This window comes from Salmo trutta, chromosome 32 (assembly GCF_901001165.1).
Source record: "Salmo trutta chromosome 32, fSalTru1.1, whole genome shotgun sequence".
In the NCBI taxonomy this organism is placed as follows: Eukaryota; Metazoa; Chordata; class Actinopteri; order Salmoniformes; family Salmonidae; genus Salmo; species Salmo trutta.
This window is the reverse complement of record NC_042988.1, coordinates 11,312,701-11,339,843: the sequence shown is the minus strand read 5'-3', so window position 1 is coordinate 11,339,843 and position 27,143 is coordinate 11,312,701. Positions and strand designations below refer to the sequence as shown.

At 42.4% G+C, this 27,143-nt stretch overlaps 1 protein-coding gene across 1 annotated transcript in view; it reads left to right on the top strand.

Moving 5' to 3' along the window:
- Positions 1 to 4,203, top strand: part of LOC115171065 (LIM and SH3 domain protein 1) — a 43,980-nt gene extending 39,777 nt beyond the window's left edge. The window contains exons 6-7 of the mRNA XM_029727547.1: positions 30 to 142; positions 544 to 4,203. Coding sequence (XP_029583407.1) covers positions 30 to 142; positions 544 to 717 — 287 coding nt within the window. The 3' untranslated portion in view covers positions 718 to 4,203. The remainder of the gene's footprint in view (positions 1 to 29; positions 143 to 543) is intronic.
- The last annotated feature ends 22,940 nt before the right edge of the window (positions 4,204 to 27,143 follow it).

Genomic DNA, 27,143 nt, shown 5'->3' with positions numbered 1-27,143 from the left:
CCCCCCTCTCCCCTTCCCCCTCTCACCAGTGTTCCAGCAGCCCCACCAGCCCCCTGCTGCGTCTAAGAACTACAGCTATGAGCCAGCAGCGGCTCCTGGACCAGTCCGCCAGGCGGCCGCCGCCCCCCCTCCCAGCTCCGGGGTGAGACAGAACCATCCTCTCTATTGTGTTAGGATCAATCCCAAATGGCACCCAATTCCCTATATAAAGCACTGCTTTTTACCAGGGCCCATTCTGGCCCAGTCAAAAGTAGTGCACTATATAGGGAATGGGGTGCCATTTGGGACACAGGCACTGTTTTCTCTCTGCATGGTGGACCCCACTGTGTCTGGCAGTATCCACATGACCCCCCCCCCCCCCCCCAGTAGCTTTGTCTTGTTAGCAGCGACTGACTGTCTCTGTTGAAGGTGGTGTTATAGGAACTTCATCTTCTCTTTCTCTCCCTTTCTCCATACCTTCTCCCTTCCCTCCCTCCTATTCCCTTTACATCCCCTCGCCCTCCATCTCTCTCTCTCTATCCCCCCTTTTCTTTCTGTGTGTAGAAGCGGTACCAGGCGGTGTATGACTATGCGGCAGCTGACGAAGACGAGGTGGGCTTCCTGGAGGGAGACGTGATCGTGGACGCGCAGGTGATCGACGAGGGCTGGATGTACGGCCGTGTGGAGCGCACTGGCCAGCAGGGCATGCTGCCTGCTAACTATGTAGAGGCCATCTGATCTGAGAAAGAGAAGGGAGGGAGGGAGGGAGAGAAGCAAATGAAAAGCCCAGTGCCATCTCATCTTAATGCCGCTTTCTATTTCTTTCACTCGTTCTCTGATCTGTCCTGTAAGAACCCCCCTGGTGTACCCCTGGTCTGCTCTCCTCCAACGACAGACTGTCTGTGTCTGTGCTGCAGTCTGTCTGTTTGTCTGCCTGTCTCTGTCCCAATTCTTCGGTCCACTAAAAAAGCAGTCACAAGTGGAATTTAAGTCTTACAGAAGTAACATACCTCCATCTTACAGGCTATATATACGTCAGGGGTCATAGTGTATCACAACTATCCTAGCTACAGCACTTCATATTCCAGCAAACTATGATGCAAAACGTTATCAACCCCCCCCTTGTCAATCAAGTTGCCATGACGGCAAAGAACTGAGGCCAATGTGGTCATGAGAAAATGAGTTTGGAATGTGGGGGTGTGGCATCTTCAGAAGTTTTTTGTTTGTTTTTTTGTTTGTTTTTGAAACTGTTTGAAATTGGCCTGACTGGAAGCTCAGTGTAGAATCTTACTGTATCTGGGCAGTTAGAACTAAGCTTGAATATTTGACATGTGTACATTCCATTAACCATCAGTACCCCATTGTTGTCGCATCAGCCAGTCAGTGAGCAGTCTACAGTATCAGTCTTACCAGAGAGGTCTTATATATTTCTATAACTACACGTATGCATTTATCAATAGTACTTATCTGTTACCTCACCTGTCTTACCCTGTTCTGCACTGCATTGTGGGTATTGTTCAGAAACTAAACTGGAATCCTATCTTAACTGAAGAGCACCTCCTGCCTTGCCTTGTACCTCAAGTTCAGGCATTTGAAGTACAGGAGGGATCAGGGATGAGTTAGTTAGGGGACGTGGTTACAATCTTCTTACGATCATGTCATCACCTTTAGTCAGTGGGTGTGAAGATATTCTCCCGCTCGCAGCCTCAAACGCCTTCCGACAGTCTTACAGGAAGCTGAGTGACGTGGTGGTTATGGTTGGAGGGGGTCTGGGGAGGAGAGAGGGGGCGGGATCAGGCCAGGCTCTGCCCCTATTCCAAGATAACCAACATCTGAGTTTATCAATCGTAAGCGCGAAGGCCAAATACAATTCTCAAAACAATTCTGTATCGTCAATCTTTTCTCTCTTTTTTTTCATTTTTTTTTTTCACTTGTTTTGTAATTAAACATTCCAATCCTTTGTTATGAGAAGTGTTGAACTGAGGTCAGAAATCCAGGCTGTGGTAAATGTTAGTGTTTCTATTTCCTATCATGCTGTTTTCTTTCCCTTTGCTTTTGTTGGTATTGCGAGAGGCTTATTTTAAAAATGTCAATGTATCAAATACCTTTCAGAAATAAAACGGCAACTCGATTTATGAACCAATAAGGCACGCTAGTTTGTCTAGACCTGTGCGTATGCTGGGTTAGCAATCCCACAGATCCACGGGGTAAATCAACCATCAACCTCCTGGGTTATGTATTTGCCTGTTTTTTTTTGAATTTTTATTGTGCCAACTCGTGACTGGACTATCTCCCCCAGTTCTCTTTTCCTTGAAACTCTGAAGAGTGGAGAGCGATGTTCTGGAGTGCCACTGGCTCATGAATATTCACATGCTCATTAATGAGCAGTCGTCATGGCGTATAGTAACATTAGGCCCGCTCCCTCACCCGCATTCTAGATATTCTCTGACATTCTATAGGCACACATTTCCATAGGACATTCCCTATAGTGGCACGCCTGGGTTAGTGTTGCACACACAACTGAGAAATGTTACGCAACAATGTGTCAACTTTCATAGTAGTAGCTACGAGATCTGTCTGGCTGTCCTCTCTCGGGCAGATTCTTCCAGTTCCGATCGTTGTATGTTCCATGTCCTGTTCCATGTCCGTGAGGCTTGGAGAGGGACGCGGTTCAGTAGAGGGGGAACTCCACCTCCTCCTTGACCTCTTACTTCTCTCCCATCCTACTGTTTCTTTTCTCTGATGCACTGTGACTGTCACAGATGAGGGTGACACAATGGGATTAAAAGTCTTGTTCAGCTTTATAAAAACAAAACAGTACTCTCACCGTGTAGCCTGACGGTGGTGTTGTACAGTTGTTGTACAGTTGTTGTAGGTCATTGTGCTGGGGAAGGAAGGGGCTTTGCCTGCAGACTAAAGCTGTAGTGTGGAATGATTTTGATCTAATGAGGTGAGGGGCAGTATAAACGGCACCCGTTTTAATACCAGTGTGGTGGGACGTGTTGGACAACAAGTAGGTGTTGACCGTTCATATCATTTTGGCTTCAACTTTGTAGTGTGATGAGTTGTAACAATGATGTTTAAATGAATTAGAATGAACACACCTCAACCCGACTAGATAATCAGATTGCCGTGCTGATAAAAAAGGTAAGTCTAGGCTGGCATTTAGCATCTATGATCTCTACTTGACAACTGGCCATTTTTAAACTCGAACACTGTAGGAAGGGCAGTTTTGGGGCAGAGCTATTGGAAGTCTCATTTGCTTTGCTGCAGTAACTGAAGAAAGGGTGAGGAAGAGGTGGTTTGGCTTGAAGTGAATGTAGTGTTCTTGGGAGTTTTTATGAATTTGGTTGGCCTTGTACAGTATCTGCAGTCGATGCCTCTCAAAAGAAAATTGCCTTGGCTACTTGGTGTCTTTGGTGTGTTTTACAGATGGGGAATAAACCAAGCCCATGTTGTCTACCACAGCCAGTTTTTCCTTTGCAGTGATGTGGATTTGTTTTAGTTGCTGGGTGGATTTAGGAGGGAGGTGAATGATGGTGGTAGTTGGATTGAAACCAATCCAAAGTGGCTAAAGACGAGCCAATGGTGTTTTTGTGTGACTTGAGTGATGCTAGACCACAGTGGCAAGGCGTAGACATTATTATTGTACCATGTTATAGTCTGTATTGAGCTAGGAAAGGGATGCTGTTAACACATACTACTACCCCAAACCAGGAGGGCGGTGGTGGTAAGGAAAGACTTGGAATCCGCCAGGAGACCAATATTCTCTTCTGCTTTGGTATCACTCCTACAACTCTGCAGTATCTCATATCACCTTGTTCTCCTCCCCCAATGTATGTGGGCATATCAGTCCTATGGCCAAGAGTCCTCCAACCTTCAACCCCAATTAAAGACTATGTTTCTGATGAATCAATCATTCCCTGCTTTTGTATGATACTGGTATAGAAAGTGCAGATATAAATCACATCAACCAACCACAAACACTGACCTAGCATTCAGACCGATGTTGTGCATTCCATCAAACAATGATTTTGTTTTGATAGCATTTGTTATTCCGAATTTTTTTTATTTTTTACATGCATATATTGACATTCTTAAAACAAAATCAGACTCCAGTTGAATTTTAAGGAACTGATAAAAGCGTCTCATGTTGCCCTGTTTCAGCACTTCGAATTGTACTTAAAGATTCTACAGATTCAATAAAATGTCATTTTTACTCGGTAGCGTCCAGTGTTATTTGCTTCCTCATTCGGTGTGATTCCTTGGCTATATGACTACGAGTTTACTGAACACTAAACGCGGATTGCGTGTATTAAATGTATATGGGACTCCCGTTTTTTTACGCTACTCCCTATCCTGGTTTTAATGTCTACCTGTCTGCTTCCACGCGTACAATATTATAGAAAGTATAGGGCGGGGAGGGGTTTCGTGCAGAGAAGAGATTATTCTGCTCCGGCTATTTCCGATCTGCGCCGGTGTTAAGGAGGCTGCCAATTTCTCCGTCGTGTATTCTGGCGATACATCTGCATCCTCCATTTCTGGCATTCTCATCATGTTGGACATTTTAGTGTTGATGTTTTTCGCTATCATGGGACTTGTTTTCCTATCCTACATCATTTACATGTTATGATGTGTGTCCGGATTTCGGACCCAGCCGGTGGACGGGCCGGGATATAAAAGATGTTTGGTGAGCCGCTCCTACATCCGCGGTACCCATCGCTGACAATGGTAAGTAGCGCACACAGATGAGAACATCCGCCTCTTATGCTCTTTAGTTATTGAATTATACGTGTAAAATTGCGAAGATACAACAACGAAAGATTAAGTTATATATGACAGATAGCGCTTAAACGATGATGTGCTATATATTCATATTTTTTTAGAATAATATAAAACCAGTTTATAGTTGGCGTTATGATACGATATTGGTTCATACTATTAAAAATCTTTCCACTGGTATTTATTTTCTTTCAATTCTGAAGCTATATTAATGGTGGTTAAGGTGCTGGGAACTCTGTTTACCCTGTGTTCCGCAGGATAGAAATAACAGGAAAGAATAACACTGACGGGGAGTATAATAAATGTGACACCTGTGCATCCTGCTCAATCTGTTCCAGGGAGGAATGCTCTTCTACGTGGAGGAGAAGGGGGGCTTTACTGCCACTCTGGGGGGAATGAAGATGGCCCATCAGAGGGGGAAGACCTTGTAGGATGGATAGACTGGCAGCTGGTGGACACTTCCCCTCTGTTGGTCTCTGTAGATTCAGCCACCCGACTATGATGACCCTTATCGGGTCTCCTGTACCCTAGTAGGCTCCAATAGGCAACCCCTGTGCCCTGCGCTCCATCCCTTCTGACTCCTCTTCTAAAATGTTAATATGTGTGTAGAACGCATATGAGTTAGTAAAGATGTCAAATTGGTAAGGATGTAAAGCTGTAAGGAGTAAGGTTGCATTGCGGTAGTATTGTTTGCGCCTATTTGACTACACTGTGAGGGTTAACATTAACCCCCAAACTGTGCAATCCTATCAAGGAACTTGGACAGTTATTATCGTAGTCATAGAAAACAACTATGAACAGGCTGAGATGCTCTTGATTGACCTCTACTTGATCTAAGCGTTGAAGCAGGAATATGTCCTCTGCCCTTTTACAATCAGTGAACCTAAAGGCCAGGGCGTTGTGTTAATTAGCCACCGCCAGCTATTAGCCACCGTCATGACATGTCAGTACTAACAAAAAATGTATACGTTAAAAGTATTAACAATCATGTTAGGGGAGATGGTCTTGGGTCTGAGCTAAACTGTTTGTCAGAGGCTCTGTTTGTCCTGGAAGAGGTATTCCATCTAATTATTGCATTAAATTGATAGGATCCGGAAGTAACTCGCATATCATCACTCTTGTCACTGTAATCATGAACGACTGATTTATCTTAAACCGTATTGATAACAGTCGAGTGGTCCGCACACTGAATGCATGTTTTTATCCCTCAGATTCATCACTGGAGTTTGTTTTTCTCTCACAAACATAAGTGTTATATTTATCAGAGCCAAGGCAAATGCCGTTTTTTTTTGTTTGAAGCCATTGAAATAAAGATTTGTGCACGACAACCTGGCTAACTTTATTTCACTTCAAAATGTGTGAATGTGCATAGGTATGCGAGAGGGAGTGAATCATTTGTAGGAATTATTATGTTGCCTACATTTGAAGGTTTGAGTACAGAAGAAACAAGATCGCAAGCCAGATGTTGACATAAGAGCGAATGTGTGCAAACATACAGTGTACAAAACATTAGGAACATGTTCCTAATAATCAGTTGCACCCCATTTTGCCCTCAGAACAGCTTCGATTCGTCAGGGCATGGACTCTACAAGGTGTCGAAAGAGTTCCACAGGGATGTTGGCCCATGTTGACTCCAATGCTTCCCATAGTTGTGTCGAGTTGGCTGGATGTCCTTTGGGTTGTGGACCATTCTTGACACACATGGGGGAAACTGTTGAGTGTGGAAAAACCCAGCAGCGTTGCTGTTTTTGATTCACAAACCGGTGCGCCTGGCACCTACTGCTATACCCTGTTCAAAGGCGCCTCAATCCCATGTATTTGAATCAGGTCTGTTTGGTTATAGGGTTATTTGAAAGAATGTTTTTGGAATTAAGTATTCAAAAATATTTTAATCATATTTAAAGGAAATAATTAACATCTTTTCAAATATTTCTATAGAAGTACACTGTGTATGTGCGCACACATTCCCTCTTATGTCAACATGAAGCAATTGACACGAAGTCCAGCCGGCTTGCGGTCTTGCAATTCTACACATTTTGCCATTACATATGTTATCTGATATTTGAGCGAGAGTGACTTACAAAATCAATGGGGGCCCCCTGGAGGTCAGAGCCCCTGGGCACATGACTTGCATTCCAGATAAACCATTTTTATTTTGGGGTGGGAGGCCCCCTATAGGTCGAGGGAAATGGCATTGAGTACAGTAGATCAATAAAGCTACAGTACTCTAGCACATGGTTTCCCAAACTCGGTCCTGCCCCGTCCCCCGCCTTCCATATTTTGGTTTTTGCCCTACCACTACACAGCTGATTTCAATAATCAACTCATCAAGCTTTGATGATTTGATTCAGCTGTGTATTGCTAGGGTATAAAACTAAATGTGCACCCAAGCGGGGCCCCAGGACCGAGTTTGGGTAACACTAGCAGGTGTGAAAGCTGCATATGCTGAAAAACATTGCTAGTGCATAGGTCAAATGTAGCTTTGTGATGCTCATTTGAATTTCCTGTATTTTTCTCCTTCAGACAAATGATTTCACTTAAAACATTTCTGCTTTTGTATTTAATTATACAAAAGAGAAGGAGCGTTTGACCAGCACGAATTCATGTACAAACTTTATTTTTCATTGGCTGATCAATTAAGTTCAATGCATATATCCAAACACATTATCAATGACTAAAATAACAAATTAAGTTTTAAAAGATTATTTAATAAACACGTAGTCATTTTAAAGCCTGTGTATCATTAAAGTAATAGTTGTGTAGTATAAAAAATGATCCATCCAAACTAATGCTGAAAACGAATCATCACACCATCTCTATCTGATCTGATGTGTACAAGCTTATTCCATAGAGATAGAGATATCAAGATGGACATAACCCATTTTAGCATGGACATTGGCATTGAGGACTTCCAACATTTTAAAATAGTCAACTGGGTGGGTTGGGACATGGGAGCAATCAGCCAATGATCAGAGCATTGTCTTCTTCTGAAAATTGTTGCCTATTGTTTGTAAATGGCTTTAAGCTACAGTGCATGTGGAAAGTATTCAGATCCCTTGACCTTTTCCACATTTTGTTACGTTACAGCCTTATTCTAAAATGTATTACATTGTTTTTTCCCCCTCATCAATCTACACACAATACCCCATAATGACAAAGCGAAAACAGGTTTTTAGAAATGTTTACAAATTTATAAAACCCCCCCCCCAGAAATACCTTATTTACATAAGTATTCAGACCCTTTGCTATGAGACTCGAATTTGAGCTCAGGTGCATCCTGTTTCCATTGATCATCCTTGATGTTTCTACAACTTGATTGGAGTCCACCTGTGGTAAATTGATTGGACATGATTTGGAAAGACACATACAGTACCTGTCTATATTAAGGTCCTACGGTTGACAGTGCATGTGAGAGCAAAAACCAAGCCATGAAGTCAAAGGAATTGTCTGTAGAGCTCCGAGACAGGATTGTGTCGAGCCACAGTTCTGGGGAAGGGTACCAAAACATTTATTCAGCATTAAAGGTCCCTAAGAACATTGTGGCCTCCATCATTCTTTAATGGAAGGTGTTTGGAGCCACCAATACTTTTCCTAGAGCTAGCCGCCTGGCCAAACTGAGCAATCGGGGGAGAAGGGCCTTGGTCAGGGAGGTGACCAAGAACCCAATGGTCACTGACAGAGCTCCTGTGGCGATGGAACAAACTTCCAGAAGGACAACCATCTCTGTAGTGCTCCACCAATCAGGCCTTTATGGTAGAGTGGCCAAACGGAAGCCACTCCTCAGTAAAAGGCACATGACAGCCCGCTTGGGGCGAAGGTTCACCTTCCAACAGGACAACGACCCTAAGCGCACAGCCAAGACAACGCAGGAGTGGCTTCGGGAGAAGTCGCTGAAAGCCCGGACTTGAACCCAATCGAACATCTCTGGAGAGACTTGAAAATAGCTGTGCAGCGACGCTCCCCATCCAACCTGACAGAGCTTGAGAGGATCTGCAGAGAAGAATGGGAGAAACTCCCCAAAGGGTCTTAATACTTATGAAAATGTGATCAGTTTTTTTAAAATACATTTGCACAAATGTCTAAACCTGTTTTTTTTCTTCATCATTATGGGGTATTGTGTGTAGATTGAGGGATTTTTTTTAAATAATACATTTCAGAATAAGGCTGTAACGTAACAAAGTGGGAAAAGTCAAGGGGTCTGAATACTTTCCAAATGCCCTGTATATCAAAGATGGTGGATAAATTAAATAAATGTTTTTTTTCCCATTGAAATAAAATGGTCAAGGTTCCTTTCTGTGTAAGTAGGCGTTCCCTCTTTCGCATGAGCTGTGATCTCGCGCGGGAAAGCATGCTCAAAGATGGTCACGCGAGAGAGAATGCCCACTTAAGCAGACAGGAACCATGACAATTTTCTTCAATGGGAAACTGCCCAATAACAGCTAGCTCTTGTCTACTTATTTCTAACGTGTAAAGCCTCACAGAGGGTATTCAATCGTGAGGGCAAATTGATAGTTTATATTGCAAAGATACAATATAATCAAACAAAACACACCAAAACTGACAAGATGCACACTGATCAGAAAGTAAAGAGGCTAACAATCTATAACGCTCCCTTTCTTCTGCACAGTGAGAAACAATAGGATTACAATTTCTTAATTTGATCTAATTCACTAGTACCATATATTTTATCAGATGACTAAGTGATGGAGTGACTTTAATGTTAGCTCGCCTGAGAGAACTGAACGTTTGTGTGCTTTTAAGGTGCTCAATTGGGGAAAACACTTCCCACAGTCAGAACAGTAGTAAGGCTTCTCTCCTGTGTGCACTCTCTGATGAATGTTTCAGGCAGATGATTTAATGAAGCATTTCCCACAGTCAGAGCAGGAGTAAGGCTTCTCTCCTGTGTGTATTCGCTGGTGATATTTTAAGGGATCCAATCGGGAGAAGCTCATCCCACAGTCAGAGCAGGAATAGGGCTTTTCACCTGTGTGTATACGTTGGTGTGTTTTTTTAAGCTGCCCAGTTGAGAGAATCTCTCCCCACAGTCAGAACAGGAGAAAGGCTTTTCTCCAGTGTGCACTCTCTGATGAACTGATAGAGCTTGTGATTTTGTGAAGCACTTCCCACAATCAGTGCAGTAATACAGATTCCTGTGTGTATTTTTAGGTGTATTTTTGTAGCTTGATAGAAATGGGAACATCTCCTCGCAATGTGGGCAGTTGTGAGACCTCGTTGCTCTGTGATCTTCCTGCTCTTGCTCTGGATGTAGAGATTGTCTCAACACGGTCTCCTGTGTGAACAACATCCAAAGAACAAGTCAGTTGGTGTGATATACACAGAGTACAAAACATTAGGAACACCTGCTCTTTCTATTACAGACTGACCAGGTGAATCCAGATGAAAGCTAAGATCCCTTATTGATGTCACCTGTTAAATCCACTTCAAATCAGTGTAGATGAAGGGGAGGAGACAGGTTAAAGAATGATTTTTAAGCCTTGAGACAGTTGAGACAGATTTCGTGTGTGTCATTCAGAGCGTGAATGGGCAAGAAAGAATATTTAAGTGCCTTTGAACAGGGTATGGTAGTAGGTGCCAGGTGTACCGGTTTGAGTGTGTCAAAAACTACAACGTTGCTGGGTTTTTCACGCTCAACAGTTTCCCGTGTGCATCAAGAATGGTCCACCACCCAAAGGACATCCAACCAACTCGACACAACTGTGGGAAGCATTGGAGTAAACATCGGCCAGCATCCCTGTTGAACTCTTTCGACACCTTGTAGAGTCCATGCCCCGATGAATTGAGGCTGTTCTGAGGGACTCAATATTAGGGAAGGTGTTCCTAATGTTTTGTACACTCTGTACATAGACTCTACAATACAAAGGGTGAATAAAACTATTCCAAAAGTGGGTGACAGTCAAAGAAAATGACCTGCCACTCACTATCACAAAGGTTAGCAACTACACTGACTCATTTCATAGAACTTCAAAACACTGGCAGTTTGTCTACTTCATTTATTTAAACTACTCTTTGAGCACTCCAGATAGCACAGTTAATAAAACAAATGAAAGGCTGGCAATACTGGACAGGTTTGAATATTGCTGTCTGCGTGCACAGTGATGTGGGCTGATGTGGCCAAAATGCCAGGGCTGAATTTTTGTCCCAGTCCACCAATGTATCCAACACTGAAAATAAAGCTAGCTGGCCTGGCTAGCTATCATTAGTGACCACGTTCCGGTCATAGTGAGGTTGATCAAGGGAGGAGGAAATGGTGTCCCTTCAGAGGGCAAGAACGCAATGTTTGTTAGGAGAAATACAATATTATCACAAGGAGACGTATACTTTGAATACAGAGGAGGAACGTTGGGAAAGAGAGAGGTGGAGGTTGAAGAGAGCGAGGGTGGCAGAGGGTGAATCTGTTGAAGATGTTGGAAAAAAGGGAGATGGTAGGTCGAAGAAGGCTGCTGGCAAGTGCAAACAGAGTGAGCTATTCACCGTATCCAGTTCTGGAGGTGAAATGGAAGTGAATGATAAAAAGCAACATTGTGCTGCTCTGTTTGTTGATTTATCAAAAGGCATTTGATTCAGTTGACAATAAATTGTTGAAGGGGCAGTAAGTTCCTAAACCAATTATCTTTCTGACAGAACCCAATGTGTATATACTGACAATCACAAGTCTAGCTTTCTTGAGATTAATAGAGGTGTGCCTCAGGGTTCCATTTTATCTCCTGTGTTCTCAATTTGTATTAATGATTTGGGAAATAGGATGCAACCAGCAAAGTTACATCTAAATGCAGATGATACAGTCATATATTCATGTGCTCCTTCTCTGTTTCAGGCTGTTGAAGAGCACTAGCGGTTCTGGGGGGGGGGGGGGGTAGTGCCCCTGTGACAACAATTTTGGACCCCCTTGTGGCCCCTCTAAATGTGGAGTATGAAATCATTTTTACATAACAAATTTTTGCTATCGTTCTTTTCTTACATCCGTTATTAGACAGTGGCAACAATGATGATTATGAACATGGTCTTTTGCCTGCTAATGCCTGCAATGCAGTGAAGAAAACGATATGACAACAATAACGTCTAATGTAACTGGCCCCTCCAACAGTACAACTGGCCCCAGCTTGGCCCCCCCAGTTGAAATGGTCTTGAACCGCCACTGTTGAAGAACTCCAGACTGCTTTTCAGTCACTGCAGGCCTCCCTTTATGGTCTCAAACTGGTCTTGAATGTACAAAAAACTAAATTCATGACCTTTACCAGAGCTCGCACTCAGCCAGAGAAGGTTAGCATTGTCACATCTGGTGGCTTATCCATTGAAAAAGTGTCATCCGACAAATACCTAGGTATATGGTTGAATGACAAGTTGTCCTTTAAAGTTCACATGGATAGTCTTGTGTGGAAGCTTAAATTGAAATTGGGTTTTTATTTTCGTAATAAGGCTTGCTTCCCGCTTATGACTAGAAAGAAGCTTGTACAGGCCACTTTTCCCTCTGCAATTGATTATGGTGACTTGTTCTATATGCATGCAGCCTCCTCTGTCTTATAGAGACTAGGCTCTGTTTATCATGAATCCTTGCGCTTGTACTAAATGGTGGGTTGGACCTCACTTTATATGTGCAGAAAGCTACATTTGTATGTGTTCATCTACAAAGCCCTTTTGGGTAAACTCCCTCTTTACCCCTGTAGTCTGGTCTCCTTCACCACCAGCAGTTACCATACCCAGTCTGTTTGGTGGTTGCCACTTAAAGTCCCCAGGACATTTACAGTATTAGGCAGGACTGCCTTCTCGTCTTGTGCACCAGAGGCATGGAATAGTCTACAATCCATGCTTCACCTAGATATGTTAGTGCCACTGAATGAATTAACATTTTTGATGGGAGACTCTTATAGAGGAGTGTAAATGCATTTTTTTAGGCTGGATCATGTTGTTGAATTGTATTGTTGTATGTTTGAATTCTGTAAACTATTGATTGTTGCTGCCTTTTTGGCCAGGTCTGTCTTGAAAAAGAGACTCTGGGTCTCAATGGGCTTTTCCTGGTTAAACAATGGTTAAATACATTTAAAAAATGAGGGCGAATTACCAGAGGTGGCAGGTTTGGTGAGGTTCTTGGAGCCCGAGCCTTGTACCTATGGTCAGGATAAAGACAAGTCTGTTATTTTTGGAGAACCCGCCTTTTGGCTGATCAATATGTGGTTTCAGGGTGAGTGAAAACGGAATTGGGTGCTGTGGAGTCGAAGGTAACCGGAGGTGGGCTTTTGATAATTGTTTGTATTTCTGTCGGTCACAGGGAGCGGGCACTCCGCGCCACACGAATGGGGACGAGCGGTGACTTGTTTTTCCCTCAAGAACATGGGGCCATTGAAAGGAGTGATTACTGGGGTAGCGGTAAATGTGAAGGTGGACCAGATGAAGGGGAAGCTTCCCGGTGTTTGTGATGCTCGTCGTTTGGTGCGACGCAGACAGGGTGGCGTGAGTTTTGATGTTGAGTCTTTTCCCGACAAAGTGATGTTAGGATATTTCAGTTATCCCGTATAAGCTTTTGTACCAAATCCATGACTTTGTTGCAGGTGTCAAGCTTATGGTCATGTGGCAGCAGTGTGTGGGAGGGAGGTTCCTAGGTGTGCAGAAGGGCATGAGACAAAGGAATGCGTAGTATTGTGGAAAGAACGCTATGTGTTAAATGTAGGGGTGCCTGTGGTGCAGGGGATGAGAAGTGTCCAGTGCGAGAGAGGTAGGTTGAGGTTAACAGGGTTAGAGTAGTGCAGAGGGTGTTGTATGCTGGGTCAAGGGTGAGAGATCCTGAGAGGATCAGTGTGAGTAGTAGATCTGTGCCTGCACAGAGGGATAGGCCAATGAGTGATATAAGATTGGCTTCTAGCATTTATAGCAATGGTTATCAACTGTACCGCAGGGATGGAACGTAAATCGCAGAAAATAGAGGTTGTGGTGGCAGCTGCAGAGAAGTTCTTGGGTGAAGGAGATTTGACTTCAGAAGAGTTACAGGGCGTGTTGATTGGTGGTGTCTCTGGGTCATAAATGAGTGTAGGGATAGATGGCAGGGTTGTTTTGTTTATTTATATATATAAATATATATATATATATATATATATATATATATATATATATATATACAGTTGAAGTCGGAAGTTTACAGACATCTTAGCCAAATACATTTATACTCAGTTTTTCACAATTCCTGACATTTAATCCTAGTAAACACCTTTGTCTTAGGTCAGTTAGGATCACCACTTTATTTTAAGAATGTGAAATGTCAGAATAATAGTAAAGATAATTATTTATTTCAGCTTTTATTTCTTTCATCACATTCCTAGTGGGTCAGAAGTTTACATACACTCAATTAGTATTTGGCAGCATTTGCTTTAAATTGTTTAACTTGGGTCAAGCATTTCGGGTAGCCTTCCACAAGCTTCCCACAATAAGTTGGGTGAATTTTGGCCCATTCCTCCTGACAGAGCTGGTGTAACTCAATCAGGTTTGTAGGCCTCCTTGCTCGCACACGCTTTTTCAGTTCTGCCCACAAATGTTCTATAGGATTGAGGTCAGGGCTTTGTGATGGCCACTCCAATACTTTGACTTTGTTGTCCTTAAGACATTTTGCCACAACTTTGGAAGTATGCTTGGGGACATTGTCCATTTGGAAGACCCATTTGTGACCAAGCTTTAACTTCCTGACTGATGTCTTGAGATGTTGCTTCAATATATCCACATCATTTCCTCCCTCATGATGCCATCTATTTTGTGAAGTGCACCAGACCCTCCTGCAGCAAAGCACCCCCACAACATGATGCTGCCACCCCTGTGCTTCACGGTTGGAATGGTGTTCTTCTGCTTGCAAGCCTCCCCCTTTTTCCTCTAAACATAACGATGGTCATTATGGCCAAACAATTCTATTTTTGTTTCATCAGAGCAGAGGACATTTCTCAAAAAAGTACGATCTTTGTCCCCATGTGCAGTTGCAAACCGTAGTCTGGCTTTTTAATGGCGGTTTTGCAGTGGCTTCTTCCTTGCTGAGCGACTTTTCAGGTTATGTCAATATAGGACTTGTTTTGCTGTGGATATAGATACTTTGTACCAGTTTCCTCCAGCATCTTCACAAGGTCCTTTGCTATTGTTCTGGGATTGATTCGCACTTATCACACCAAAGTACGTTCATCTCTAGGAGACAGAACACGTCTCCTTCCTGAGCGGTATGATGGCTGCGTGGTCCCATGGTGTTTATACTTCGTACTATTGTTTGTACAGATGAACGTGGTACCTTCAGGCATTTGGAAATTGCTCCCAAGGATGAACCAGACTTGTGGAGGTCTACAATTGTTTTTCTGAGGTCTTGGCTGATTTATTTAGATTTTCTCATGATGTCAAGTAAGAGGCACTGAGTTTGAAGGTAGGCCTTGAAATACATCCACAGGTACAACTCCAATTGACTCAAATGATGTCAATTAGCCTATCAGAATCGTCTAAAGCCATGACATAATTTTCTGGAATTTTCCAAGCTGTTTAAAGGCACAGTCAACTAAGTGTATGCAAACTTCTGAACCACTGGAATTGTGATACATTGAATTATAAGTGAAATAATCTGTCTGTAAACAATTGTTGAGAAAATTACCTGTGTCATGCACAAAGTAGATGTCCTAACCGACTTGCCAAAACTATAGTTTGTTAACAAGAAATTTGTGGAGTGGTTGAAAAACGAGTTTTAATGACTCCAACCTAAGTGTATGTAAACTTCCAACTTCAACTGTATACACACTACCGTTCAAAAGTTTGGGGTCACTTAGAAATGTCCTTGTTTTTGAAAGAAAAGCACTTTTTTTTTGTCCATTTAAAATAACATTAAATTGATCCGAAATACAGTGTAGACATTGTTAATGTTGTAAATGACTATTGTAGCTGGAAATGACAGATTTTTTAAAATGGAATATCTGCATAGGTGTAGAGAGGCCCATTATCAGCAACCATCACACCTGTGTTCCAATGGCACATTGTGTTAGCTAATCCAAGTTTATCATTTTAAAAGGCTAATTGATCATTAGAAAACCATTTTGCAATTATGTCAGCACAGCTCAAAACTGTAGTCCTGATTAAAGAAGCAATAAAACTTGCCTTCTTTAGACTAGTTGAGTATCTGGAGCATCAGCATTTCTGGGTTGGATTACAGCGCAAACTGGCGCTAACCAGAATAGAAAGAGGAGTGTGAGGCCCCGGTGCACAACTGAGCAAGAGGACAAGTACATTAGAGTATCTAGTTTTAGAAACAGATGCCTCATAAGTCCTCAACTGGCAGTTTCATTAAGTAGTACCCGCAGAACACCAGTCTCGACGTCAACAGTGAAGAGGCGACGTCGGGATGCTGGCCTTCTAGGCAGAGTTCCTCTGTCCAGTGTCTGTTTTTTTGCCCATCTTAATCTTTTCTTTTTATTGGCCAGTCTGAGATGTCTTTTTCTTTGCAATTCTACCTAGAAGGCCAGCATCCCGGAGTCACCTCTTCACGTTGAGACTGGTGTTTTGCGGGTACTATTTAATGAAGCTGCCAGTTGAGGATTTGTGAGGCGTCTGTTACTCAAACTAGTACTTGTCCTCTTGCTCAGTTGTGCACTTCGGCCTCCCACTCCTCTTTCTATTCTGGTTTGCGCCAGTTTGTGCTGTTCTGTGAAGGGAGTAGTACACAGCGTTGTACGAGATCTTCAGTTTCTTGGCAATTTCTCGCATGGAATAGCCTTCATTTCTCAGAACAAGAATAGACTGACGAGTTTCAGAAGAAAGTTATTTGTTTTTGGCCATTTTGAGCTTGTAATCCAACCCAGAAATGCTGATGCTCCAAATCAAATGTATTTATATAGCCCTTCTTACATCAGCTGATATCTCAAAGTGCTGTCCAGATACTCAACTAGTCTAAAGAAGGCCAGTTTAATTGCTTCTTTAATCAGAACAACAGTTTTCAACTGTGCTAACATAATTGCAAAAGGGTTTTCTAATGATCAATTAGCCTTTTAAAATTATAAACTTGGATTAGCTAACACAACGTGCCATTGGAACACAGGAGTGATGGTTGCTGATAATGTGCCTCTGTACACCTATGTAGATATTCCATAAAAAATCTGCAGTTTCCAGCTACAATAGTCATTTACAACATTAACAATGTCTACACTGTACTTCTGATCAATTTGATGTTATTTTAATGGACAAGAGATGTGCTTTTTAAGTGACATTTCTAAGTGACCCCAAACTTTTGAGTGAGTGAGTGTGTGTGTGTGTATATGTGTGTGTGTGTGTATATATATATGTATATATATATATACATATATACATATATTTATTTATTTATTTATTTATTTATTTTAGGGGGGACCGGGGATGGTTGTAACACTTGCAATTCCTCCAATCAGGAGCAAGGTAGAATCATATGATTCACTGTGCTCATGCTCAGTTTAGTCTTGAACCCTCATGTGAAAAAGCAAGTCCCTGTGATAAACTCTGCAGATTATATTGGCAGAAATCTGATTTTGAGGTAAGAAGGTAATTATTTTTACCAAATTTGCTTTTGTGATTGCATGAAGTGCTTTGTTGTTCAATTAATCGAACTTATATCAGGTTTATAACCAGTCTGTGTAGAGATATTTGATGCAAGTTAGCAATGCTAAAGTTTTAACATTTAGCTAAAATGGAAGCTAGCTAATGGCTGCAAGGGTCAGGGTTAGTTGTAACAACTTGTGAGAAAATGTTACAACTAACCCTGACTAAAACTGGATGTTTTTGGTACATGTTTTCTTTTACTTTCAGCATGCCTCGATCATGGAAAAGAAAGACAGACAGGGGAGTACCTCTCCACTCTTTGAACATTGCGTCAAATGATGTAACAGAGCAGGGGAAATCAATCAGATCAGTTGCAAAGTTGTATGGCATATGTCATGTGATGCTGTGCAGATTCTGCAAAAAGAGAAAGAAGCTACTGGAGAAGTGGTCGAGAGAGCTCGTAGGCTACCATAGTGGAAACAGGGTCTTCATTGATGAGCAGGAGCAGAAGTTGTCAGAGTATCTCTTGAGGGCAGCTGATTTATGCCTACTTCCAGGCCACCTCTCCAGCTGCCTTCCAGGCCACCTCTCCAGCTGCCTTCCTGGCCACCTCTCCAGCTGCCTTCCTGGCCACCTCTCCAGCTGCCTTCCTGGCCACCTCTCCAGCTGCCTTCCTGGCCACCTCTCCAGCTGCCTTCCTGGCCACCTCTCCAGCTGCCTTCCAGGCCACCTCTCCAGCTGCCTTCCAGGCCACCTCTCCAGCTGCCTCCCAGGCCACCTCTCCAGCTGCCTCCCAGGCCACCTCTCCAGCTGCCTCCCAGGCCACCTCTCCAGCTGCCTCCCAGGCCACCTCTCCAGCTGCCTTCCAGGCCACCTCTCCAGCTGCCTTCCAGGCCACCTCTCCAGCTGCCTTCCAGGCCACCTCTCCAGCTGCCTTCCAGGCCATCTCTCCAGCTGCCTTCCAGGCCATCTCTCCAGCTGCCTCCCAGGCCACCTCTCCAGCTGCCTTCCAGGCCATCTCTCCAGCTGCCTTCCAGGCCATCTCTCCAGCTGCCTTCCAGGCCATCTCTCCAGCTGCCTCCCAGGCCACCTCTCCAGCTGCCTTCCAGGCCAGCTAAACGCCTGAATACACCCATTCAAGCACTCAGAAGGAAAAAATAATATTTGCTCTGCCTAAAAAAACAGCTGGAAAAAGCAAGCCAAAACAAACCACACCGAATAACAACTAAAAACTGCCCTGCTTAAGAAAAAATACAAAACAAAGCAGATTGAACCAGAAGATTCAGATTCCTCCAACGAGGAAAACCTTAACAATTCCAAGTCCAAGGAGGTCTGGTTGCAGTGCTGGGAATGCAAAGTATGGGCCCACCATGCCTGTAGCACTGTCACAACTGTGACTCTGATTAAGTGAACATGTCCAACATTCAGTCACACACACACCAGAAACGTTCAGGTGTTTAGTTTAGCCTAGTTGTTGTTGGTTGAGAAAGACCATTTAGTGGAGGGTTAGATAATAAACATTTTATTATTTATATTATTATTTCTGCCAAACAAAATGGTAAACATGGCAATGTTGCTCTCACGGTCTCAATAAAGGCGTTCAATAATTAGTTGATTGATTTATGCACTTTTTCAATCTGTTACAATTCACCCCAAGCACTGTTACAACTAACCCACACCATGGGTAGATTGTAACACTTCACTCCTTGTATTTAAGACAACGCCATGCATTTGCAGTTTGATTTACATATATAATAAACACACCCATTTGTAAAGGACAGATGTAGATTGTTTGTATTAAGTTTTCAATACGCTACCATAAATGACCTCTGAGAAACTAAGGAAAGGTGAGAAGTGTTACAACCATCCCGGTCTCCCCTATATATATTATTTTGTAGTTTTATTTTTGGTTCCGTAAAGTATACGGGATTTATACCCCAGTCTAGCTGGTCGCAGTAATGCAGAATATATTGGAAGCCAACCGGCGTTAAACCTCACCGAAGAAGAAGCTAACGTTAGCATACGGTAGCTGGTAATCTACTGCGTTACATTTACATTTTAGTCATTTAGCAGACGCTCTTATCCAGAGCGACTTACAGTAGTGAATGCATACATTTCATACTTTTTGTTTTTTTCTGTGCTGGCCCCCCGTGGGAATCGAACCCACAACCCTGGCGTTGCAAACACCATGCTCAACCAACTGAGCTACAGGGAAGGCTGTGTATCATATTTAGGTCAGCTGCAATGCTAGCTAGCGTTCCATTTCCTTCATGAACGAAGCAAACTATTTAGCTAGCTACCAACCCAGAAAAAAATTGTCTTTATAGCAAGAAAGTGGTGTCGATGATTTGATAAAAACTGAGAATATTCATTAGATAAGCTAGTAATCAAATCAAAGTGTATTTGTCACGTGCGCCGAATACAACAGGTGTAGACCTTACAGTGAAATGCTTACTTACTGGCTCTAACCAGTAGTGCAAAAAAGGTATTAGGTGAACAATAGGTAAGTAAAGAAATAAAACAACAGTAAAAAGACAGGCTATATACAGTAGCGAGGCTGCATACAGACACCGGTTAGTCAGGCTGATTGAGGTAGTATCTTCATGTAGATATGGTTAAAGTGACTATGCATATATGATAAACAGAGAGTAGAAGTAGTTTAAAAAAGAGGGTTGCAGGTTGCGAGACACAATGCAGATAGCCCGGTTAGCCAATGTGCGGGAGCACTGGTTGGTCGGCCCAATTGAGGTAGTATGTACATGAATGTATAGTTAAAATGACTGTGCATATATGATAAACAGAGAGTAGCAGCAGTGTAAAAAAGAGGGGTTGGGGGGCCATTTGATTTCGTGTTCAGGAGTTTTATGGCTTGGGGGTAAAAACTGTTGAGAAGCCTTTTTGTCCTAGACTTGGCACTCCGGTACCGCTTGCCATGTGGTAGTAGAGAGAACAGTCTATGGCTGGGGTGGCTGGGGTCTTTGACTATTTTTAGTACAGCGGCGGTCTGCATTGTTTCCTGTGTGTTCTCGAGTTCGGCTTTCCGACTCTCACAACCCGAGCTACCAGAAAGGCTTTGTTTATAAACATTCTGAGTTGGTCTGTACTAGACTGGGTCATCATCACTTGTGGATGTATAACTTATGATGATAAACCATCTGGTTAGAACCATCTGCTCTTGCCTGGTTAAATAAAGGTTAAATAAAATAAATACAAATACTATAATAAACAGATTTCCCAATTTTCTCTTCCTCTTCTTCATCTTTAATGTTGACATTCAGTCTGAGTGTTGGACTGCAGTCTTCCAGCTTCACTGATGCCATTTCTGGATCCAGGGGTGTATTCATTAATCGGATTGCGTTGCAAAACGTTTGGTCAGTAGCAAAACGATTTGCAACAGAAACCGTTTACCGTTTACTCGAGGAAGCAAACGATTTGAAACGGGAGGGACCTAACTGAACTTGTCCAATAGAAACTCTTGTTTTCGTTGCAAAACGTTTTCCGTTTGGATAAACGGGTTCAGTTTTCAAACGTTTTGCAATAGACAATGTTTTGCTACCAAATCTGATTTATGAATACACCCTTCTCCTGCAAACAGTAATCTCAGTTACCCAGAAGCTAAATTACACGCAGAATCTGCCCACGAGAGATTATGCATAAGTGTTTGCAACAGGAGTCTCGTGATAATGGCTGGAGCGGAATAATTTGAATGGTATCAAATACATGTGTTTTATACCATTCCATTTGCTCCGGTCATTATTAGCCATCCTCCCCTAAACAGCATCCACTGGTGTTTGCCCTCACTGTCAATCTGGCAACACGGGATAGAACCCAATCCAGGGGTGTGTTCAATTTGATTAAACGTTTGCTATGTTGCGTGACTGTTTGTACTGCACGACATGTTTCCCCAAAACGTTCAACCCACAACCCAACCCCCCGTTTCTCAACTGATCATTTAGAACAGCACCGTTTCCGTTTAATTGAACGTTGCACATCGTTTTTCGTACTTAACACAGCCATGAATAGACGTTTGAGTTCAACGTCTTGGTCGTCCCCTGGGTGTGCCACCTTCAAAAGGACCATCAATACCCAGAGTTTTACAAGACTATTTAGATAATCAAGTGGGCATTTCAGCATCCTGGTCCTCAATATAGACCTGGACATATATTGTTTACCTGGCCACTGTTTCAAATGCTAACTTTTTAGCATTTGTGGTCACAAAGTCAACAGTAGCTATATTAGCATTTTTGCGCTTCATGTCCAAATCATCCTAAAGTGTTAAAGTATTGTAGCGATACGCGCTATATGAGCGACATTACGATTCCAACCAAGTGGGTTAACCCTATTGGCCCAATGCGTAGGATGTTTGCCTTTCACGCCAGGCAAGCCAGGTTTGCTTCTCTGCCCCGCAGTTTGCTACATTGGCGTCAGAAGTGGGATAGTGGGTGTGTGAGAGGGTTGAGTAGTCAAAGCAACGGGACTTGCTTTCCTGTTCGGGGAGGCAGTGTAGAGATCCTCACTATATGAACCATGTTACAATTCCCACAAAGTGGATGAACCTTATTGGCATGATGCATAGGGTGTTTGCCTTTCACGCCAGCGACCCGGGTTTACTGCCCCACTGTTTGCCTCAGTTTCTAAACATTTATTGTGTAACTCAACAAAGTTACTTATGGATGATAAAGCATGGATTACTGTCATACCTTGTCCAAAGACTGCTTACAAGATAAGGAAACCAATATGTCATTTTGTAATATGGGTGAACTATCCCTTTAATAGCAGTATACTATAGCTGATATACGGCCGTCAAATTCAAAAGTGGACCTTGAAGCCAATTCCACTTCTTTTTTGTATTCTTCCCTTCTAATTAGGGACTGGTTTAGATCTGGGAATGAGGGATCATCACTCAATGGGTGGGCAGCATCCCAATAGTCTAATAGTGTCCTCCTCTCTTTGTTTCCTCTCCTTCATTTGCCCTGATCTGAAAACACAGGATAGGTAGCATCAACATGGTGGATGGGAATTTGTTCTCAGCTATCCAGGTATTTCACACAGGCATTTTGTGTGTACTGAGATGCTGCACAGTTAAAGATGACAGGTCCTGCCACGTAAGCAGTGCAACTATTATTTGTGGTGCTGGCGACATCTTGTGGTTGGCTCATGTAAATCCAATCACAACCGCAAAATATAAACGCAACATGTAAAGTGTTGGTCCCACGTTTCATGAGCTGAAATAAAAGATCCCAGAAATTCATAATAATTTCATAAGAAATTCACTCCACCAATCAGGCCTTCATGGTAGAGTGGCAAGACAGAAGCCACTCCTCAGTAAAAGGCACATGACAGCCCGCTTGGAGTTTGCCAAAAGGCACCTAATGGAGAAACAAGATTCTCTGGTCTGATGAAACCAAGATTGAACTCTTTGGCCTGAATGCCAAGCATCACTTCTGGAGGAAACCTGGCACCATCCCTACGGTGAAGCATGGGGGTGGCATTATCATGTTGTGGGGATGTTTTTCAGCAGCAGGGACTGGGAGACTAGTCAGGATCGAGGGAAAGATGAATGGAGCAAAGTACAGAGATCCTTGATGAAAGCCTGCTAACGACCCTAAGCACACAGCCAAGACAACGCAGGAGTGGCTTAGGGACTAGTCTCTGAATGTCCTTGAGTGGCACAGCCAGAGCCCGGACTTGAACCCGATCAACATCTCTGGAGAGACCTGACAATAGCTGTGCAGCAATGCTCAACATCCAACCTGACAGAGCTTGAGAGGATCTGCAGAGAAGAATGGGAGAAACTCCCCAAATACATGTGTGCCAAGCTTGTAGCGTCATACCCAAGAAAACTCAAGGCTGTAATCGCTGCCAAAGATACTTCAACAAAGTACCGAGTAAAGGGTCTGAATACTTACAGTACCAATCAAAAGTTTGGACACACCTATTCATTCAAGTGTTTTTCTTTATTTTTACTATTTTCTACATTGTAGAATAATCAACACATCAAAACTATGAAATAACACATATGAAATCATGTAATAACCAAAAAAGTGTTTAACAAATGAAAATATATTTTAGATTTGAGATTATTGAAAGTAGCCACCCTTTGCCTTGACGACAGCTTGCACACTCTTGGCATTCTCTCAACCAGCTTCACCTGGAATGCTTTTCCAACAGTCTTGAAAGAGTTCCCACATATACTGAGCACTTGTTGGCTGCTTTTCCATCACACTGTGGTCCAACTCATCCCAAACCATCTCAATTGGGTTCAGGCCGGGGGATTGTGTAGGCCAGGTCATCTGATGCAGCACTCCATCACTCTCCTTCTTGGTCAAATAATCCTTACACAGTGTGTTGGGTCATTGTCCTGTTGAAAAACAAATGATAGTCCCACTAAGCGCAAACCAGATGGGATGGCATATTGCTGCAGAATGCTGTGGTAGCCATGCTGGTTAAGTGTGCCTTGAATTCTAAATAAATCACAGACAGTGTCACCAGCAAAGCACCCCCACAACATCACACCTCCTCCTCTATGCTTCACGGTGGGAACCACACATGTGGAGATCATCCGTTCACCTACTCTGCGTCTCAAAAGACACGGCGGTTTGAACCAAAAATCTAAAATCTGGACTCATTGGCCCAAGCAAGTATCTTCTTCTTTAGTAGTGGTTTCTTTGCAGCAATTCGACCATGAAGGCCTTATTCACTCTCCTCTGAACAGTTGATGTTGAGATGTGTCTGTTACTTGAACTCTGTGAAGCATTTATTTGGGCTGCAATCTGAGGTGCAGTTAACTACAATGAACTTATTCTCTGCAGCAGATGTAACTCTGGGTCTTCCTTTCCTGTGACGTTCCTCATGAGAGCCAGTTTCATCATAGCGCTTGATGGTTTTTGCGACTGCACTTGAAGAAACTTTGAAAATTCTTGAAATGTTTGTGATTGACTGACCTTCATGTCTTAAAGTAATGATGGACTCTCGCTTCTCTTTGCTTATTTGAGCTGTTCTTACCATGATATGGATTTGGTATTTTACCAAATAGGGCTATCTTTTGTATGCCACCCTTATTGCAGTTGGCACGGCTGGCCCTTGGAGGTACACAGAGAGCTAATATTAATAATATGCATGTCAATCTGGCTCAAAGTGGAGGAGAGATTGACTTCATCACTACTTGTATTTGTGAGAGGTATTGACATGTTGAATGCACCGAGCTGTCTGTCTGAACTACTTGCCCACAGCTCAGACACAGCTCAGACACATTTACATTTTACGTAATTTAGCAGACGCTCTTATCCAGAGCGACTTACAAATTGGTGCATTCACCTTATGATATCCATGCATACCCCACAAGACATGCCACACGAGGTCTCTTAACAGTCCCCAAGTCCAGAACAGACTATGAAAGGCACACATTACTACATAGATCCATGACTACATAGAACTCTATTCCACATCAAGTAACTCATGCAAGCAGTAAATATAGATTTAACAAAACAGATTTTAAAAACAACTTATGGAACAACGGGGAATGTGAAGCAACATATGCACAGACATACATAAACACACACAATAACATACGCACTATACACACATGGATTTGGTACTGTAGATATGTGGTAGTGGTGGAGTAGGGGCCTGAGGGCACACAGTGTGTTGTGAAATCTGTGAATGTATTGTAATGTTTTTAAAATTGTATTATCTGCCTTGGTGTTGCTGGACACCAGGAAGAGTAGCTGCTGCCTTGGCAGGAACTAATGGGGATCCATAATAAATACAAATACCTTGTCACAACACAATTGATTGGCTCAAATGCATTAAGAAGGAAAGAAATTCCACGAATTAACAAAGGCACACCTGTTAATTGAAATGCATTCCAGGTTACTACCTCATGAAGCTTGTTGAGAGAATGCTAAGAGTGTACAAAGCTGTCATCAAGGCAAAGGGTGGCTACTTTGAAGTCTCAAATCTTAAATATATTTTGATTTGTTTAACACTTTTTTGGTTACTACATGATTCCATATGTTTTATTTCATAGTTTTGATGTCTTCACTAAATAGTACAAATAAAGAAAAAACCCTTGAATGAGTAGGTGTGTCCAAACTTTTGTCTGGTACTGTATGTAAATGTGATATGTAAATGTGAAAGCCGTGGTATATGTGACCGTATACCACGGGTATGACAAAACATTTATACCACATACATTTTTTATAAATGTGCACAAATTTCTAAAAACCTCTTTTTTATTTGTCATTATGGGATATTGTGTGTAGATTGATGAGGGGGAAAAACGATTTAATCAATTTTAGAAGAAGTCTGTAATGTAACAAAATGTGGAAAAAGTCAAGTAGAGTTCAAATTCAGATATAGGCGTAGCATGACAATGGCACCCAAGATGATAATACCATATTTTGATACATTTCAAATGCAATATTAAACCGGAATGTATATTCAAATACTGCACAAATTTGGTAGATCGGGCGTTTTATGTAAATTGCCCGAATTATAGGCCCATATAAAAACAATTGAGTTCAACCTTCACCACCTAGACAGGCCTAATGCAATATTCGGAGTACCCAGTAGGTGTCCCGCTCTACTCAGATAATACGTAACCGTACATCAAAGTCAATGTAGATTGAATCAGATAATTATTCCATAATAATACTGCGTCTGTTAGAGCCAATTGAAAACTATGAGTATGTCAAAGAGGTCTAGGAAGACCAAAATTACCCTGCTCTGATGCCATATGTTTCTACTGTATTCCATCTATTGATTAGTGGTAACATTATGGCATAATGGCATTGGTGCTTCTATTTCACAATTTGAACACAATCATAACATAATTATAACTCTTGTTGAATATAGGAAATCTTATCTTGGTTGTTGTAGCCCTAATTGTATCCATCTATTCAACAGATGATGATGACCGTCAAATCACCCCACAGGACTGATAGCACCTGAGTCTCTGGAACCTTCATCCCTACTTTGACACTAGGTCAATTAGTTTAATAAAGACTGGGTTATTGCATATTGAGGGGGTATAATACATTTCCATTTGATTATAATCTTGCCTATTTATGAGCATTTTTTCTGGATGGTTTGACCCCCCCTGCCTGCAGCACCCTTGTCTTCCTCTCAAACTACATTATCAGCTTTAAGCCCAATAAATGCACTTTTTGTTGCCATGGTGCCCCCTCAACCTCCTTCAGCCACTACTAAAGTTTCTCCCTGACATGTCCATGCCCAGCCAGTCCCTCTCTGTCAAATATTCTGCATTCCACCGCTGATAATATAATCTACTACTCTCACTGCAACAATACCCCTGCTGTTCTATCTTAGAAAGGCTACGGTACTCTCTCTCTCTCCTCACTCACTCACTCACTCACTCACTCACTCACTCACTCACTCACTCACTCACTCACTCACTCACTCACACACACACTGACACACACTTCTCAGTTCAAACAGGAATATTGGAATGACAAGATCAAATGAAATTGCGGCTCTCCAAGCACTGTAGACGTTGTTCATTAGGATAAAGAAGGTAGAGAGAGAGAGCTGCATTACTGACAATCCAGCCTTCCATACAAAGACAAATAACCAAGACCAATAGAAAGTAGTATCTATCACACAGTAACCCAGGCAGCATGTCACAGCTATGTTATGTGTCAGTTGAAGCAGAATAAGCCAGAACAGGTGCTGTTTTGTTTTTCAGATGTGGACAGGCCCCTGCTTACCAGATTAGCCCATGGTGTTTTTATGTGTGGGATGATTGAGTAGGCTATACATGTGTTTTATGCAGTGTTGTGGCTAATATACAACATGGAGAGGTTTTCATACAAATTGATTGAATGATG